The following is a 16,227-nucleotide window of genomic DNA, read 5'->3' on the forward strand; positions in this document are numbered from 1 at the left end:
ACAAACATTAATTAAGTGCTCAATTTTCCATTTGTCTCTTTATCCAATATAGGGCATCCTCTGCTGTCCTCGTTAAATGATATGCTAGTACTGTGAGTGTAGGTCTTACAAACTTGATTTTGAATGATTTCCTTTTATAAAATTAATTTAGTTAAAAGTGAGGTTAAATAATTTATACTTGGATTAAGTCAAAACCAAGTTTAAAATAAAATTAATATAAAACTTTTAACTTAAAATAATTACCAAACATAATTATTTTGTAAATAATCACGCTTATCACTTCTAAAAGCAAGTCTGGGGACCATCACACTGATAATCATATATAGAAGATACAGTCTTATTAATTATCTTCCTTCTAATTGTAAATAAATTAAAAAAAATCTTTAGTCGATTATTATTAGCTACCAGTTTTACTTCGTAGACTATAAAATTTTTAAATATTAATAATTCATAATTTCGCCTGATTTGAAGGAACAAATATTAATTTTTTCAGTAAAAATAGTAAATGAAGGTTTAATAAAAGACGGTGAATGTACAATATATGGTACATCCATATCATAGTTATCAGACGCACAATTTCGTAGGACAACATTAATGGAGAAAGAAAAACAGGAATTGAAATGTATTGATGGATTGATGGATCAGTCCCAGATGATGACTACTGCTATAACAGTTACTCATGCAAATGCAACTATATGTATATTATTGGCTGTGTCATATTAAATTAAATGAAATTTAAAAAATTTATTTTGGACAAGATCGACTTAGATAACATTAATATTCTTCAATTTTAAAATTAAAATTTCATGTGAATAATTAAGATGAATTTATTACATTAGGAGTGGATGGGAAGAGTGAAGGAGTCGATTTCATTGGGTATCTGCCTGGTGGTTGGTGATTGTACTGAATACCTTATTGAATGAGTGAGACCAAATTTAACATTTAAGGAGGACATTTGACCAACTTTTTCTTTTATTAGGCGAGGAAGGAAAGTGTTGATCCACATAGCTAGAGATAGATTAGTTACCACATTAGCTTGTCTCGTTAAGTCTAATATCACTATTTCGACCCGGCCCAAATTAAACTATAAAAGATTTATACTAGTAGTTAAAGTAATTAATATTACAGAGGTGTTACGTACTTTCAATGATTTGAGAGATTTTAGTATATTTTTTTTATATAAACTTATAAAAGATTTTAAAAATAATAATTTAATTATAAAATAAATAATTTAAATTATATTTATAAAATAAAAAGTAAGACAAAATTATAAAGATTAAAATTATAAGATTCTAATAATATTATAAAATATTAAAAAATAAAAAAATTAATAAATAATTATTATAATATATAAATTTAAAAATTTAAGGTAAAAAGACAAAAATATACTCAAAAATTTATTAAAATTAAACTATTTAAATATATAATAATATTATTACAAAGAAAATTAGAACATATAAAATAAAAATAAAATGACTAAATAACTTAAAAAAAATGAAAGAATAAAATATCATAAATATTATATAAATAAATTTTAAAGCCTAAACATTAAAAAAGAAAATAAATAATAAATAACAGAAATAAAAAATTATTAAAATTACAATATAGAAATTCAAAAATTTAAAGTGAAAAGACAAAAATATACTTCAAAAAATTATTAAAATTAAACTATTTAAATATATAATAATATTATTACAAATAAAATTAAAACATATAAAATAAAAATAAAATGATTAAATAATTTAAATAATAAAATATCATAAATATTATTTAAATAAATTATTAAAAATATAAAATATAAAATAAAATTATAATTACAATTATACCGATACCCTCTCAAATAATATGGGCCAAAGAATTAATTTCTCTTAATATTAACCGCAATCTATTAATTATGAGTAACGATATGTTTAGAGTAAGTCTATTTAAATTTACTCTATTTAATAATTTATATTTTATATCAAAGTTTAATAATTTAATTGTTGAATTTAAAGTTTTTAATATATAGATTGACTCTGCAAGTTTTTAAAAAATTTGAAAATCATTTGATACTTTGTTTCATTAATTTAAATTGACAAATAATTTTAAAATCATTTTATACGTTGGTTTAAATTAGTAAAATAAAGTATAAAAGATTTTCAAATTTTTAAAAAAATTTACAGACTTGACCTATACATTAAAAATTTTAAATTTAACAATTGGATCGTTAAAATTTGATGTAAATCGTGAGTTATTGAACAAAATAAATCTAAATAGACTTACTCTTAAAGTAAACAAATCTTTCATCATTAATTATATATGACATAAATTATATTTGAAATTATTTGGTGTCAAAAAAATAACACGATAATATCATATGATGAGAAAGATACAAAACAATTATAATAGAATCATTATTATTTATAACCGAATGTATCATAAGTTTAATTAGGGATATTAAGCTTGAGTTTTAATATGTAAATATTGCATTAAATACGTTGATCGAAAGAGAGTTTTCCTGTGTATAATAGTTTATCTTACTCGAGCATATAAATTGCTTCTTACAGCCTATAAAAAAATTGTTTTATAAAAAATATTTGTGGTTTTTATTATTGTATACTAAAATAAAATAAAAATTGCCATTATTTGTCTAAAATCCATTACTTTCATTTATCAGTCTTCCTCTTTCATAACATGACATTCATGCTAGTCACAGACGAAATTGTAGCAATGTGAATTCAGTTACCAAGAGACGAAGTGAAGAGGTCAAAAATTCAATTAGCTAGAGCGTCAGGGAAACTTTTCAATTCTACATTCTGCAAAAGATATGATTTTCCCTTGTGTTTAATCTCTCACAAACACAGACACTAACAATAGTAATAATCTTGAGTAGTCAATTATCCCCTTTCATCACATATTATTCTCGTTCACAATAATTCCACTACTAATTAGTTATTTGAATTTATTCACCATTATAAAAATGATATGCAAAAAATGGCTCCCCGATATCGTATTCAATTTCTAGATTCTACTTCTATATGTAGAAATGCCTGCACAAAAGTTGCAGCTTGATATGAAAATATTGTCTTTGACCAGTACGAGTCAAAGAGATCAATGTCTGCAATTATGTTTTAATTTCTTTCAAGCCAAATATGGAATTTGCATCGCTTACATAGATCAGTATTAGAAACCAGGTATAAGAAATGAGTACCTAAAGGCTAAACACAACAAACATTAATTAAGTGCTCAATTTTCCATTTGTCTCTTTATCCAATATAGTGCATCCTTTGCTGTCCTCGTTAAATGATATGCTAGTACTCTGAGTGTAGGTCTTACAAACTTGATTTTGAATGATTTCATTTTATAAAATTAATTTAGTTAAAAGCAAGTCTGGGGACCATCACGCTAATAATCATAGAAGATACAGTCTCATTAATTATCTTCCTAGTAATTGTAAATAAATATTAAAAAAATCTTTAGTCGATTATTATTAGTTACCAGTTTTACTTCGTAGACTATAAAATTTTCAAAATTTAATAATTAATAATTTCGCCTGATTGAAGGAACAAATATTAAAATTTTCAGTAAAAATAGTAAATGAAGGTTTAATAAAAGATGGTGAATGTACAGTGGTACATCCATATCATAATTATCAGACGCACAATTTCGTAGGACAACATTAATGGAGAAAGAAAAACAGGAATTGAAACGTATTGATGGATCAGTCCCAGATCATGACTACTGCTATAACAGCTACACCAAAAAGCACAGCGACAAACCTAAACCAGGGAGTGTCGTAACGTGTTGTCTTCTGCGGTTTGAAGCCTTTGGTTATTAAATGATTGATGGCAACATAGATGAAAACCCCACAAGCAATACCCATAGATATAGCAAACATCCAATCTGCAGTGCGTCCTTGTGTTGTGGAATCTATGGCAATGCCAATCCCCACACCAATGGGGCTAGACACAGCAAAGGCAAAAGAATATGCTGCCGTTGTTAAAAAGGGTCTCTTAGGTAACATCCTTAGTAAAGCAATTCCCATTGCAATCGCAGCAAATATCTTGTGCAAGGATATTGTCCATAAGTTCCTCCATGCGTCTGTCGTAGTACCTTAATTATACATGTATGTATATGTTAAACAAGTTTACTTCTTATTCATTTGAATTTCAAGTATCATAAACATAATCATAATAAAGGAAATAGAATTGGAATTCCCAATAATAAATAGTAATAAAAAAATGCTTGTGCAAGAAATAAACAACGTGAAAATAGTAAGGCATATTTGATTTGAGAAAATGATTGTTATTTTACTCCTTATTTGAAAGTAATCATGAAGTTTTGTATATGAAAAGGTAAAATTATTACATAGTTTCATACTACTGTGTTTCTAAGTTCTAAATATTATATGATTTCATACCACGATAATTTATACATGCTCGTATTGATAACTAATGTGTTTTTGTTTCTGATCTTTGAAATTCTTCCCTACTTGAAATGGAAAAGTTGTATATTTTCTTACATGTTGATATTTAACGACACATTCTTATTAATTTCATTTCTTTAAGTCAATGTAAAGTTAATCTTATCTGTACTATAAACCTTACGTGTCGAGTTATTAGGAATATAACTAGCTTATCTCTAATTTTATAAAGAAGGGCGTGGACAATTGATCACTCTTTGACGTTGAAATTTTTTTTTTAACATGTGAGTGTTGTGTACAAAAGCTAGGAATCATGGGAGAGAAAGGAGAAACACATTTTAAGAATGTTTTGGACTTAAGCAACCTCTAGGTTAATTATCCTAAGATGTTTTTTTCTTACCGGAAGAGGTTTCTAATTTCAATTATTACATAGTACTATATCATTATGATATTTTGATTAATCTTTATGTGACACATAATTAGGCATCGTTTACTTTTTCTCATAAATAAAATTAAGTTGTTACATTGGAAACTAATCAAGACTAGAACACATGGAATTTTTGGATCATGTAATAATTTCTCACCGAAAAAAAGAAAAAAAGAACTTTTGATTTGTTTTTAATTAGGTGAGGGAAAGAAAAACCTGCAATTCCAACTGCAATGCCCTCAAAAACAGAATGGAAACACAGTGCAAGGATGAGCAGAATGGTGTCTCCGACAGAAGAAGTCTTCAACAAGACAGGGTTTGTTGTCTCCACTCTGGCATGGACATGGTCATCATGCTCTTGGACTTGGGGTGTTACCCCTCCTTCGAGTTCCACCACTTTGGCCTCCCTCTTGCTGTTGGTGGTGACAAAAACCACGACGCAGTCAGCAAGCATGGTGAGAAGGTATCCGGATGAAGCGAGCATGAAGGCAAAAGGGTAAGATTTGGTGGTGAGATCTCGGAAGGTCTCATTGGAATCGCTCAAGAAATGCATCAAAGAGGTTCCCAAGAAAACCCCACCAGCGAACTGAGTCCCCAAAAGAAGAAAAGCCTCGTTCCAACGGTAGAAGTAGGGAGACACACCACCAACGAAAGTGCTCACGAAGAAGATTACCAAACACCATATTTTCACCACTCTCAGATCCCTCGAATGCAAATCTTCACTGCCAGATTCATCCTCGTGATCACTGCCTCCTCCATGAGCGTTGATCGGATAGAGGAGCCAGGCCAAGAGACACAAAACGAGGAACGTTGACTTGAGGTTGGATGAAGCCATGTAGTAGTGACTATGGATATATTTGATATCTAAATAATCTCACTTGTTGCTTTAATCGTGTCAATATATACTTGTTAGTTTCAATATATTGTATTCATATCTATATATATATATCTGTGCTCATTTACTAAATTGAGCATGATTTTGGTACAGCAATTGACAATTGTATTACACTTGTACTTGTACTGCATTTTCGAGGGATGAGTTGTGAACTTGTACTACACAGGATTTGCGTCAGCATGCATGCAATCAAAAAATTAAGCAGTAAAATACTAGTATATTTAAAATCATCTGATTAGAATCTATCATAATACTCCTTCATGCCTTTTATTATATAATAAATAAATGATTTATAAAACTAATAAAACAATTAAGATAGTTAATTTTTATTAATATTATCATAAAATTAAATTTTATTTCAAAAATGCTCTTTAAATTTTATGATTGAAATGGTGATTGCATCTCCTTACATGAGGTATATATAAAAGACCGAAGGAAGTATTATACTAAAATAAAATACTTTTTTTTTATCTCATAATAAATGTTATTTTAGATTATTTACGCTGACAAAAAAATTAATAAATTAAAAAAATAAATAATAATTTTACAAAATTAACCTTATAATTCATTTATCTTAAATATATCACTTTTTATATAATTTTACAAAAATAATTTATCCTCTCAATAAATGTATTATTTAAATTATAATAGTTGAATAATTTGTAAAAAAATTAATATAGTTCATTTTGAGACTTTTTCAAAATGTTTTACATATACCCCCAATCATATTCTTTTCATTGTCGTTTTTTTAATTAGAATAAATGAGACAAAACAGAGGTGATGAACGAAAATTGAGAAGATTAATATTTCATTTAACTAAGTATTTATTATTAATAACTCTTATTTCTTTATATTAAATTCTAAAATGTAATTTAGGAGAAAAATATTTTTTTAAAAATGAGATTAATATAATTAAATGATGCTAATTAATTAATTTTCTTAATCAATATTAGTCAGTTTTTTTAACTTATATTCAATATCAAAGGGGTAATTAGTAATTACTGATATAAGAGAACCCAAACTTCTAATAGTGTTTAATGAAAATTTTATTTAAGATGAAACATTATAATATATATATATATATATATATATATATATATATATATATATATATATATATATGAGGAGTTATAATTATACTGGTGTAACTTTTACGAAGTATTACATCGCTCAATAACTTTATATTAAATGTGAATTTTATAAATCCAATCGTTAGATTAAAAGTTTATTTATTTAATTAGATCATTTATACAAAATTTTATATTAATTCAAGATGATTTGATACTTTATTTTTATAAAATAAAATTGATGTAATATATTCATTTCAAAATACACTATAATATAAAGACTTTGATTACCTTTAAGTTGTTGTTCAATTTTAACAAAATTTAATATACATGTATAAAGTAATATGAACTTTTAATCTAACAGTTAGATTTACAAAATTCATAATTAATATAAAGTTATTGAGCGGTGTAATACTTTGTAAAAGTTACATCGGTGTAATTATAACTCCTCTATATATATATATATATATGTTGTTGATTAGATTTCAGAAGAAAAACAAAATGTTGTTGATTAGACTACGACAAGTATACCAAATTTTATAAGTGATAAAATGATATTACTATTATAACAAGTGATAAGATACATATATCATTATCGACGAATAATAGCCAATTATCAATTTACAAAGTCAACTACTAATTCAAATGCACAAATAGGAATTTGGATTTATGAATTGTTTAGCGAGTATGTACATTAGAAAAGCATAGTACTTGATGGTTTTAAGTTTTTTGTAGCAAAGAAAACTAATAATACAGTGGAAAAACGCTGCAGAAAAATGACCATGCACCTAACAAAAACATATATCTTATAATATAATGGGTGATTTAATTATATCTGAAGAACGGTCCGTCTTGAAGTCAAAATTCTTCCACAAGTTAGATTTATGTAAATCAATTGGTGAGAAATTTATGGCACTTAGTCAATATTTCTTACCTTGAACAACAAGATTCAAGATTGTAGTTAAGATGACCTTGTTAGTGATCTAAATGAGAGTGACATGACAAGGTAAGACGACAAAGTTTGAAATAAGACATTTAATTCTGAGATTAGCTTATGCTACAAAAATTCCATTGCAGACTTGAGAAAACCAACAATAATAGTCCGCATAAATTACACTTGACACTCAATAAGGTCTTACAAAATTGTACTCATATCTCCTACTTTTTTTTAAAAAAAAATTTAATATATAAATTAACTTTACAAATTTTTAAAAATTTTAAAAATCATTTGATACTCTAATTTTCTAATTTAAATTGATAGAAAAGTACAGAAATATTTAATACATTGATTTGAATTAATAAAATAAAATATTAAATAATTTTTTAATTTTTTTAAAAAATTTACAGACTTGATTTATTAATATACATTTAACAAGTATAACAATTAACATAGTACTGAAAAGGATAAAAGTCCAAAGTTATCGATTCATAGAGACTTACATTTATAATTATTTAATGTAATTATGAAACTAAATAGATAAATTAAAAATTTATTAAATTGAATTATATGTAAAGAAATATTTAATTGTAGAAATTAAAAGAAAACAATAATTTAGATGAAATTAATCTATAATAAAATTAGTCGGAGATTAATTCATTAATTTTCCTTATCTAAAATTCTATAACTTTTTCATTCAATTTGTAATTAAATTGTCAACTCAACAACTCACCCATATATTTAAACCATAATTTCTTAGGTGAGAAATTATAGATTATTTAAGAAAAATCTTAATTCCTTGGTAATTTTTGTTAAACAATCATGTATTAAGATTAGGGACTAAATGTCGAACGATGAGGTTTATCTCAATTTCTTGATAATAAATGTCATTAGTGTTTTTTTCATATCATAGTTTTAAAAGGGTATTTCAACCTCAATTAATTCTAATAAATCATACATTGATTGATCAAACCAAAACAAACATTAAGAATAATAGAAAAATAATTAACCAAATAATATTTTTATCAAATGAAAAAAAGGAAGAATTTACATAGTTTCTAGTTACCTCAATCCTTAAGAATAAGAAACTTAGTCATTCATAACTAAAGATTACAGCTCTAGATAAATCTTTGAGAACTATGTAATTCTCAAATTAATTTCACAGAAACCTCTCTAATCTCTTTAGAATTGTACTAAAGAAAATGTATATATTACAATAGGAATTGATACATAGACCTAAAGAAACCCTAATTTTATAATAATTTCTTATAGGTTTTCAAGTTGGGTCTAGTTGCTCAAAGCGCTCATGTTGCTTGCTTTGAGTGTCCAAGTTAAACGTCCATGGGTGTCCTTTGTCTACTTGCTCAAAATGAATTTGTAGTAATTTTGAGTCAATTTTTCTTACTTAGAGCGACAATTTTGTGCATCCTAGAGCAATACTTTTCCTTTGAAACTTATAACTTCTAAAATATTTTCTCATGTGTTCCATTTCAACCAAAAAAATATTTAAAAAAAATCTAAATTTTAAACAATTAAACTGAAGTTAAATTTATTTCTTAATCAAGTATTCTGTGGCCAAAAGAAATATTTAAAAGTATAATGTAGATTAATAATTTTATAAATTGAATAAAATATGAATGCATTTTTGATAATTATTATTTATGTATTAAGAACTTTTAATTTAATGATTAAATCATTAAAATTTGATGTAGACATGTTTTTAAGTGAAGTAAATATAAATAAATTTACTCTTGAAATAAGTAAATTCTTCATATATATATATATATATATATATATATATATATATATATATATATATAATTATAAGTATAATATATTGTATTATTGAATCAATTAAATTTATATTTAAAAAAATAATAATTCAAGGTGTAATTTTATCAATTTAATTTGTTCGCAATTGCCTCCTCGCAATGGCTAGGTTTTCTTTTCTCTTTTTCTATCATTGTGCTCTCACGGTTTTAATGAAGAACTAGATTCTTCTTCTACTTAAAGCAGGGACGGATAAAGAGGAAAAATAAAATATCAGCTTAATAAAAAAAAATATGGCTAAAAATATACTAAATTCGTTAAAAAAAAATACGTTAGATTTTGTAAAGAGTTTTCAAATTTAAGATTTTTTTTTGTAATTTATAATATTTATTTGGTATACACTTTTTTACAGTTTTCTTCTATAATTTTTAAAACATTTTTTTATTTAATTTTTAGGTTCAAATACTTTTTTAATTCCTATGTTTTATTTTTTAATCTCTATAATTTAAAATAGATATTTTTAATTTTTATACTTGTCTTTTTTAATCTCTATAATTTAAGATAAATGTTTTTAGTCATGTATTCCATTTTCTTAATTTTTTTAACCATTGTCATTATTTTGTTTGTAATGTTTCTTTCATGTTGATCTGTTAGAGATAATAATTCAATTTTATGTATTTTATGTTAAATTTATTTTGCTAAAATTATTTTAAATTAAGTCTTTTAATATTTAGTTTTTTTTTACCCTCACCTGCAATGTCTATTGTTAAGATACTTTTTTTTTATCTCAAAAAATTAAAAATATCTACCATATCAAAAAAAAAAAAAAAAAAAAAAGACAACTTTACCAAAAAAAAATAACAATAGAGACCAAAAAGATTAAAAATGACAAGTTTAGAAACTAAATTTTTTTATCTCAAATTATAGAAACTAAAAATAATTTAAAAAGATAAATATAAAGAATAAAAATATTTCTTTCAAATTATAAGAACTAAAAATTATTTTAATCTAATTTTTATTATACCTTTTAATTAAATATTCAAAATCACTCGCACTCATTGTTAATTGTCTTCTCATATATTAAATTTAATTTTTATTTTTTTATTTTTAAAAATAAAATATATGAAGGCATGAAATACCTTTTATACGTTAGTGCATATAAAGTTTTTAAATTTAAAGATGTTTCTTAAATATGTAAAATAAAGATTTTTTAAACTAAAAAATAAAAATAAAATATAAAGATTTTTTGTTATAATATATTTTTTTAGAAGTAAATAACTAACTGTGAATAAAGGGGTAGGGGAAATTTCTGAAGATGTTTTGATAGTAGAAATTCCCATTTCAAGTGTTGGTAGAATGTTATGTGTAGAAATTGGGGCTTGGGTTTTCTTTTTCTAGTATACATACAAGGTAATTCAAAAAAATTGGGGGTGGGGGCAGCCCCTTTGTCCTTAGAATTACACTTATATAATACGTTTGGGGAGATGATTTAGTAAAAAAAAAAGGAGAAATGAAAAGATTATTAATTTATTTAAAAAAAAAGTGTTTGAATCAGCTGATTTAAGTAGATTTGTAAAAGAAAATTGTAGTAACTCTATGTGAATTTATTTTCACTCTTTTATAAACAGATTCGTGTGAAAATATTTTTTAACAAAATGTTTGAATAAAATTACCCTATAATATTGTCTAATATATATTTAAGAATATTTAGTAAAAGATAAAAATATAATTGTCTAAATAATATATTTTTATATAAAAAAAATTATTATTATAAAATACAATTTTTAAATATCAATTTCTCTCTATTTTTTTTTATCAAATTTTACTCTGTCAAACAATTACAAATTTTATATTATTTTCTATTAAAGCAATTATTACTTATTAGTGAGATGAAAGTATTTCATTTTATAAAAATATTTAAATATTACAAATATTTGTTAGATCAATTATGATTTATCCTCAAATTTAAAGGTCTCAAGTTCAAATCTTATATTTATAAGAATAGTTAATTTTTATATTATTTTTTATTATTTAAAAATTAAAAAATAAAATTATCTAAAAAAATATATACACCAAACCACACAATTATTTTTATATATGTTATAAATTCTCTTTCATTTCTTTTGATTCTTTTCTCTCCTTAAAAAAAATTGAATCACACGTAGTTTCGTCATTGACTTTAAGGATTTGATATGAAATAAATTAATCGCAGCTCGATTGGTCCTTGACACACATATTTCCCTTCTATTTTCTGTATGATTGAGTTTCAGCTTGGAAGTTGTTGGTCCACACACCTTCGAGGATATTAGAAGTTGGAATTACTTTCTCCTAACCAAGCTAACTCATTGACTAAAACCTTTTTACGAAGCCCTTCAGATTGTATGCCTTTCTTTGAAAGAAAAAAAAAAAAGAAAAAAAAAAAAAACCTCAAAAGATTCACACCCCTCCTCCTCAACTAGCCAATCCAGGACGGATTCTTCTTAGTCTCCCCTCATCCATGTTGACTTAGTCCAAAGGGAGAGTGGACAACCAATATGTTGCCTGGCTTATTCAATATACAATCTTCTCATCATCATTATAAAGAACTTCAAAGAAATCAACTAGTTTCAGATTTAATCCATATTTTCTTCTGATATATAAAGAAAATGATAGAAATATATTCTCTTTTGAATTTAGTCTCTACTGTTAATTAAAATTGATTACAAATCATAAATCAATATCACTTCTGATTTGTTGATTCTCTTTCTTGATTTTGTAATTTTAAATAAATATTAACTAATAATAATGTGTATTAAGAATGTGTTAGAATTTGTTTCTACCACACATTGTATATTTAAAATTCAAGTGTAATGATAGTACTAAAAGGCTTGAACACTTTGATTGGATGCATATTGATGGTGAGAAAATATGTAGGAAGAGGAAAAAAGATAGGTGAAATATAGAAAAATGAGTGTGTTTGATAAATGAGAAATAATAAGTAAAGAAATAAAAAAAAAATGTGAATTCAATACGTGAAAAAAAATGATCACATCTTTTAACAAAAGTAATTCATTATTTTCATTCACAATGGATTGTCTTAATGTAAAAGGGAAAGGAAAATCGATCGTCATAAAAAAAGTATAAAAAAATAAATTGATTGTCCTATTTTCTTCTTTTCAAATTTCTCTTAAATCAAAGGATCTCTAAATTTACTTTATTTCTGATATTTTTCATTTACTCAATTTATCTGTTCCTTGAATTCATTTTCATCCACCCTATAATATAAATGAAGATTTGAAATGATCTTCATGTAATAACTTGTTTATAAACATAGCGTGTCAAGCTAGCCCTTATGTTTTTGTTAAAAAATAATATAGATTTTAGCCTTGTGGGTCAAAGATGGGAAAACAGTGTTTGGCAGAAACAAGGGCAACATATAGTGGTAAAGAAAGCTTCAACTTTAGTTGGCTGAAGGCCAGAACCAGGCGTGCCTAAATTTAGAATTGACTACTCAAGTTGGAGTGCAAGACAGTTGTCACATTCAACCCCAAGAGTACAATTAGTGAAAAATGTTTAACTTTAATCTTTTAGAAAAGTTGTAAAAATTTCAGCACAGGAAGGTTAAGGCTACAATTGAGAAAACCAATAGGGCATGCAAGAAGATAAGAACAGGAGTTAACCCCACAGCTAGCGGATACAGCACATTCATTCATAGCCAAAAGACTAAAGTTAAGAAAAGTAAGAAATAACCTTTATCTTTTGACAACCAGGCCCATCATTAAGTTGTTGAAAACAAAAAGTGCAGCAAAAAGGAATTCATTCATGAAACGCATGGGTTTGCGAGGTGTCATCATCATTATCAACCCAGCATTACCATAATTCCATTTGTTACCACAATACGAATGACACAAATATTTGGTATGCCATTCCTTCTGCTCTGCTGAATTTGGAATAATTCAGAGGACTACGACACTAACAATGATTGCTAACAATCACTTTGGCATTTTGCTCTTGTTCATAAGATTTTGCTTCCACACTCATCAGAAAATTGGGAAAACATGAGACATGAAACTAAAAACAATGCTTACAAAGAATATGCGAATAGAACATATGAACATCAAACAAATTAAGACTTCTAAGTAGTTGCAACTATAGTACCCAGTTGTTCTATGCTATTTACAGTAAGAATCTGGAATCTGAATTTTCAACCAAAAATGAAAGCTTTATTTAAGCTTCAGCGGAATCAATTCTGCACGACCCAAGTTCTACTAGTTGTTCTTCTTCTACTGAAGAAGGAAGTTGAAAGGGTTCGGCTTCTAGTAAAAGCCCCAATTCTCCCAAACAAATTGCGGAAAATTCTCCCAATTCCACGACTCTCTCTAACCCTTCCGCTTCCCACCGCCAGAGAGATTCTTCTAGAATCTTCGTTCGAATTTCCACCGCTCTCCCCCTCGGTGTACACCACCGGCACGTGGCTCTCGCCGGCGAATCTCCCGACGGCGAATCCGCCGCCGGGAAGCCTCCATATGGTCAACCCGACCGCCGCCTCCTCCTCGATCTGGCCGGCGCCTCTCCCCTCCGGCGAGGCCTGGTCCGACGGCAGCTCGTGGCGGCAGACCGGACACGAGTTTCGCATGGAGAGCCACGGGAGAATGCAATCGGCGTGGTAAACGTGCTTGCACGGCATCTCACGCGCCAAGGCGCGTGCCTCGAAGGCCTCCTTGCACACGGCGCAGTGCATCTCGGCCTCGACCTGCGCCGCCGTGATCTCCACCGTCGGCATGGACTCCACCGCCGCCTTCGCCGCCGGCGGATTCTCCGGCCTCCCGAGGCCGTTGATCTCGATCTGAGAGACCTGCTCCAGGAGGCGGTCGAAGCCGGATCCGAGGAGGAACTCCGACATGGTCGAGGGCAGCGGTCGGAGCCCCGCGCCGTCGTCGCCGTCGTAGTAGAGCTCGAAGCTGCTGTCCTCGTCGTCGCCGGGTCCCCGGAGGACGATGACAGGGTTGAACGGCGAGTGCGTGGCGGCGTTGCGGCGGCGGCGGCGGAAGGGCTGCCTCCTGGGGGCGGCGGCGAGGGGCGAGTGGGCGGTGTTGACCTTCTCGACGAAGCCGCCTTGGCAGTGCGGGCAAACGACGTGGCTTTGGTCGATGATTTGAACGAAACGGGTGCAGCTGTAGCACCAATACGACGTCGTGTCTGAGTTCATTTTGGCTAAAAGAGAGAGAAAAATGAGAAATTTTAATTACTAAGCGGGTGAGGAATTGAGAGCGTCCTTTTAAAGAGCGAGAGTAACGACCGCGTCGGCTATGTGCTCTGCTGGAAAATACTATGTAATTTCATTTCTTGGAACAAATAAATTAATAAATACGCCTCGAGGCTCGTGTGATTTAAACTTGGAGTTGGATTAGGATCAGAGCTGCTTAATTAATAATTAAATAATATATTAATTGATTATTGAAGTGACATGACCATCACTCGCACCAACCTAAGCCACTCACTCACACAACATGATTACGAACTACAACAATGCACCTACATTCATGCATAAATAAAGAAATTACTGGGATTAAGTTGACTCCATAAGCTCAGCAATTCAAAATAAATTAATTGATTTATTCTACTTTAAATTTAAACTAAATTAATTATATCTAATTTGATTTTTAACTTTATAGTTTTTGTTTTTAAATTGTTAAATCTATGCATGCTAGATCTTACTATTTAGATTTATTTCTTATTTACTCTTTTTTTTTTTTTACTTTTCTCGTATTTTAACTTTTCATTTAATGTTACAGAGTGTTTTTAATTATTTAAATTTTCAGTTGCAGTTCTTGTGAAATTTAGTTAAAATCTTTTAACGAAGGTTTTGAATTTGAAATTTGTAAATAAATAATAATAATAATAATAGGTTAGAGAATTTTTTTATTAAAAGTGATTAATTATTTTTTTAAAAAAAATATTTTAATAAATATTTTATATCAATATCATGATAAAAAGATATTATGAAATATGTAAATTAATTAACGTTGTCTTATTTCAATTTAACAAGTTATAGTAAATATTTTTTTAAAAAAAATTTATCACTCACGACACGACAATCCTACCAAACTTCATCATATTTCTAATAAAAGTTAAGGACACATTTATAACTATAATTATATAAAAAAAATTGAATATTAATAAAAAATAATAACAATATTTAGAATATATTTAATTATTATTCAAAATTACTAGAGTAGAGGAATTTATATAAATATCAAAAGTTCACATTAATAAAAAATAATACATAAAGACCAAGATAAAACTTAATGTGGATGAATTGACACAAGTTATTATGGTTTAGCAAATAATTTCAGGTGCATCATATACTTGAAGGATGAAATATTTTCTGTAAATAATGGTTTTACTTGCTTAAGGATGACACTTTTCAATAAAAAGATATATGTGATATTTAATATATATATATATATAACATTATTTAAGTTTTTTGAAGGATGAAAATTAAAGAATTTTTTTTAGAAAGACTAAAAGTAAAGTTTACTCATTTTATATAAACTAAAAACATTTAAGTTAAATATATTTATTATATTAAAAACAAAAGTATTTAAATATATTTTTAAATAATTAAATTATTAAAAACTATATATTTAAATATTTAAATATATATTCACAGGCACGTAATGCAAATAATAATAATAATATTATTATTATTATTGTAATAATGATTAATACTATTATTATTATGTGGGT

The 16,227-nt window shown here is 27.3% G+C and overlaps 2 protein-coding genes across 2 annotated transcripts; both read right to left on the minus strand.

Annotated features, from left to right (window-relative positions):
• Positions 1-3,536: 3,536 nt before the first annotated feature.
• Positions 3,537-5,746, minus strand: LOC109806448 (zinc transporter 11). Its single transcript, XM_020368859.3, has 2 exons — positions 5,046-5,746; positions 3,537-4,092 (listed from the first exon to the last, which is right to left on the minus strand). The coding sequence occupies exons 1-2, from the start codon at positions 5,662-5,664 to the stop codon at positions 3,701-3,703; spliced, it is 1,011 nt and encodes a 336-aa protein (XP_020224448.1). The 5' UTR covers positions 5,665-5,746; the 3' UTR covers positions 3,537-3,700.
• Positions 5,747-13,456: 7,710 nt separating this feature from the next.
• LOC109806003 (E3 ubiquitin-protein ligase RDUF2) lies at positions 13,457-14,782 on the minus strand. Its single transcript, XM_020368329.3, has one exon. The coding sequence runs from the start codon at positions 14,684-14,686 to the stop codon at positions 13,721-13,723; it is 966 nt and encodes a 321-aa protein (XP_020223918.1). The 5' UTR covers positions 14,687-14,782; the 3' UTR covers positions 13,457-13,720.
• Between the last annotated feature and the right edge of the window lie 1,445 nt (positions 14,783-16,227).

Source organism: Cajanus cajan, chromosome 10 (assembly GCF_000230855.2).
Source record: "Cajanus cajan strain Asha chromosome 10, NIPB_CcT2T_4, whole genome shotgun sequence".
NCBI classification, from domain to species: domain Eukaryota; kingdom Viridiplantae; phylum Streptophyta; class Magnoliopsida; order Fabales; family Fabaceae; genus Cajanus; species Cajanus cajan.